The 3,541-nt window shown below is 48.3% G+C and overlaps 1 protein-coding gene across 1 annotated transcript in view; it reads right to left on the bottom strand.

Annotated features, from left to right (window-relative positions):
• The window catches only part of LOC104490925 (sodium/hydrogen exchanger 2-like), a 26,796-nt gene that overhangs the window by 7,317 nt on the left and 15,938 nt on the right, over positions 1 to 3,541 (bottom strand). The window contains exons 7-9 of the mRNA XM_010133279.1: positions 2,776 to 2,846; positions 1,486 to 1,641; positions 708 to 822 (exon numbers count right to left, since the gene is read on the bottom strand). Coding sequence (XP_010131581.1) covers positions 708 to 822; positions 1,486 to 1,641; positions 2,776 to 2,846 — 342 coding nt within the window. The remainder of the gene's footprint in view (positions 1 to 707; positions 823 to 1,485; positions 1,642 to 2,775; positions 2,847 to 3,541) is intronic.

Below are 3,541 nucleotides of genomic sequence, written 5' to 3'. Positions count from 1 at the left end.
TCCCTCTGTGCTGAGCTGCCTGCACCAGCTGCATCCCCAAGGACTCAGTATTTCGTGCGTAATCCCTAAAACAAAGGCTTAGGTGGATTTTGAGGATAAGGCTCCATGTAGCACCGTGCGAACAGCAATGACAACGCACAGTCCCAGGTGCTGTGCAAAACCTCGGACAGATTATCCATGAGTTATTCTGCAAACAGTGAGCAATCGCTGTGCTGTTTACCAGTCGTACCGGTTTCATGGCAAAACTGCCGAGCGGCTTTGAAAGCTCCGCAGATTAATTCTCACTCGCAGCTCACTGACTGCGCTCTCTTCTGTGGGAAATAAAAAGCAAGGTGAGGACAACTCCATCCCTGCTCTGCCCTGTAGGTAACCAGGAGCTGTTGCAACTGCTGGATCTGTGAACCTGACGCCTAAAGATCCCTGTGCTCCTCCTTTCTCCTTTCTGGTTCTGGGTACTGATGCCTAAAATACTTCATGAAATTATAGGCTGACTGGGTGAACCTTTCAAAAGCTGTCATGCTGCAAACAGAAATGTGCCACCGACTTGGAAACTGGATCTGGCTTCACACAGCCAACTATTCTCTGCTGACAAAGAGACATCATTAGTAATTATGTAAATATTCATAACATCTGCTCGGGCTGTTAGGATAACCGAGATAACTTTTGTTATTGGACATCTAAAATACAGATTGAGGGAAGAGTTCTACCGTTCTCCGTATTCGGTACAGGTTCCTTGCCAATATTTCCTGTATATTTTCCAGGACATCCGGATTCAGAGTATCCTCCAGCTTTTGGTCCATTATGACAGTCCTGGCGTTGTTGCTGCAGGGACAACCAGAACGCTTGGTTTCAGAAGGTGCACAGCAGCACAACCGGCTCATCCCCAACGCCCAGAGTTCACAGCAGCCCTTCAGATCCCACCCCCAGCAGACATGCCCAACAGCTAACCCTCCCTGCAGAAGGGGCATTTGGTGTTTGCATCAGAGTGGCACCATGTGCTCCTTGTAGACAGAAGAGCTGTGGAGAGCTGTGGCAGAGCAGAACCATCTGTGAGAGATGAGATGGACATTCTGACATGCAAACGTCTGACCCTGCTGTCTCAGCTGATGCTCATTCTCGCTGTTGGCTCCTTCACGATGCGTAATGGCATGGAGCCAACAAAAAATGATGCAAGAGCCTCTTCCTCACAGCACCATTTCTGTGTAACTCCGAGGGCATACAGTTAAGCCCGCGTGTGCGAGATCAGAAACCGTCCATCGATGCCAGTAGGTTGCTCAGCCCCCTGATCATTTTTAACACCCACCTACTCATCTTTCAATAGGGTTTACTTGGCACTTGTCCAAGCTGCGCTGCTCCTTCCCATGGGACAAGCCCAGCAGGGAAGAGCAGAGGAGGCAGAGCAGATCACAAAAGCTTTGCATAACTGTTCCCTCTGGTGGGAGGGTTGGGAGGAGCGTCAGACAGGGGAGCACTTACAGCAAGGACGGGTGAGACGGGGCATGGCCCAGCTGCCCTGCTTCTGCCAGCTCAATGGCATGTTTCCGCTCCAGCTTTTCGTACAGAAGCACGATGCTTGATTTTGGCTGGTCGTATTCTCGAAGTAAGATCTTCTGGAGGTATTTGCTGTTGAAATATTCTAATCTGTTTGAGAACAAAACAAGATGGGCTTAGCCTCCTCCCACGATTCCCTAACACCAAAATGGACCTGAGCAGGTTCATAGTCCATGACTGACCCATATTCCATCACTTTCTTTCCAGAAATCAATAGTCCAGGAGCTCGGTCCCTAATTATTTCTGCATTACAGTACATAAGATACCAAAAAACTTTGTCCAACACAATAAAAACTCCCCAAAGTGCCATATTAGTCATGAACTCTAAGTGCTACATGCAGTAGCCCCAAGGGATGCAAGAAATTTAAACACTCCCAGAGTCTCTCTCAAGCCACTTCCTCTCACTCTCTGCTCAAATGCAGCACCACCTTTGGGAAAGATCTAGCCGGTATCAAATACCAGTGCTCATGTCTAGCTGCTGTTGGCTGTTCACAAACCTGCTCGGAAGGAGCCCGGACGCTCCTCAGCGCAGCGATTCCCATACCCTCTAGTGGCATTTCCAAGCACTGGCATTCCAAAAAAAATCCCTGCCGGCTGCATTAACCAAAATTTACCATGAATTTAGCTGCATCTGTGTCTGCACAGCCAAGGAATTAAACCTGGTACATTGCTATGAGTATGTTTTTATGTTATTTGTATTTATTTTTTTTAAATCTATGTGTACAACCTACCAAAACTTCATGAAAATTTAGCACTTTGCTACAGAAATCGGTAGAGCTCCTCTAAAACCTGTCATGACAAGCAGTTGCCCTCCAGTGCTGCAAGCTCAGGTTTGTGCCGTTAATTTTGCACTCACTGGGTTGGGGTGCTCAGCTCCTGGCTGGACAGGCAGGAGGATGCGGCCAGTGCCACTGCGGGCAGGGACAGGCTGAAGCCACCCAAGCTGTGTGTTGTCCTGGCACGGCCCTTCCATCTCCAGCCCATTTGTTTGGACAAGAAGGGACAAACACAACAGAGAGGAGAAAGGAGTCTTTACAACATGTGACCTGCAAGCGGGGAAGCGCCCTGAGAGCCTGGTCTCACCTTGGGCGGGGAAAAGCCATCCCTCTGTCGCCTGCCTTGTGCCTGCCAAGCTGCCCATGGTGGAAACTTAGGGAGTAGAAACCAGCCTCTTTTTTTTTTTTTTCTATACATGTACACAGTTGTATTTCGGCAAATCCTTACTTGTCTTTCCAGTAATACTGTCCCCAGTGTCCAGATATATCTTCAATGCCAGCCAGCAAATGATCCAAGAACTAAACAGAAGAGAGGATTTTGCTATACACCGGTTGCATACGTGATGAACTCAGGCAGCAAACATCAAAAGCCAGCAGACAAAAAGGGGGATGCTTTCGGCTCGGTACACAGCGCCGGTAAACAAGGAGAGGGCATGTTGGGCTAATTCCCCGTCCAGGCAGCCACGTCCACCCCTCAGGAGTACAACAAGTGGTTTGGCTGCTTGTTGCGGGGTCTGTGCAAGGAGTAATTGCTGAGGGAGGTGCCTCGTTAGGAGGCAGAATGCCGATGGCCCACACGTCCTGCACCTTGGGCCTCAACAAGCAGAAATGCTCATTCCGAGGGTTTTGAGGACAACCTGTCTCAGGAGAGCAGTACCTTCAGGATACAGATGTAGACAACGTACAAGTGATGCTTTGACTTGAATAACAAATGCTGCCTTCCCCCAGACACTTCCCACAAGTGAAATCATTGGCCACATCTGCCTTATACAAAAACATTATCATTGTTTAAAATGATATTAAAAACCCCAGACAGGTCGGTTTTTCCACCTGGACATTAAATCTCTGGAATTTCCAAAATCATTTTCCCTCCTATTGGCAGTTCTAACTGGGAGAGGGCTCTGCTCTGCTGCAGATCGTTTCTCCTCACTCAGGTACCGACATCCCTGGAGCTTCCTCTAGTTCTAATTTAAAAAAAATTTTTTTTAAATTTT

Source organism: Buceros rhinoceros, unplaced genomic scaffold (assembly GCF_000710305.1).
Source record: "Buceros rhinoceros silvestris isolate BGI_N320 unplaced genomic scaffold, ASM71030v1 scaffold6663, whole genome shotgun sequence".
NCBI lineage: Eukaryota > Metazoa > Chordata > Aves > Bucerotiformes > Bucerotidae > Buceros > Buceros rhinoceros.
The sequence above is the reverse complement of the archived record's forward strand: the minus strand, read 5'-3'. Positions and strand labels throughout refer to the sequence as shown.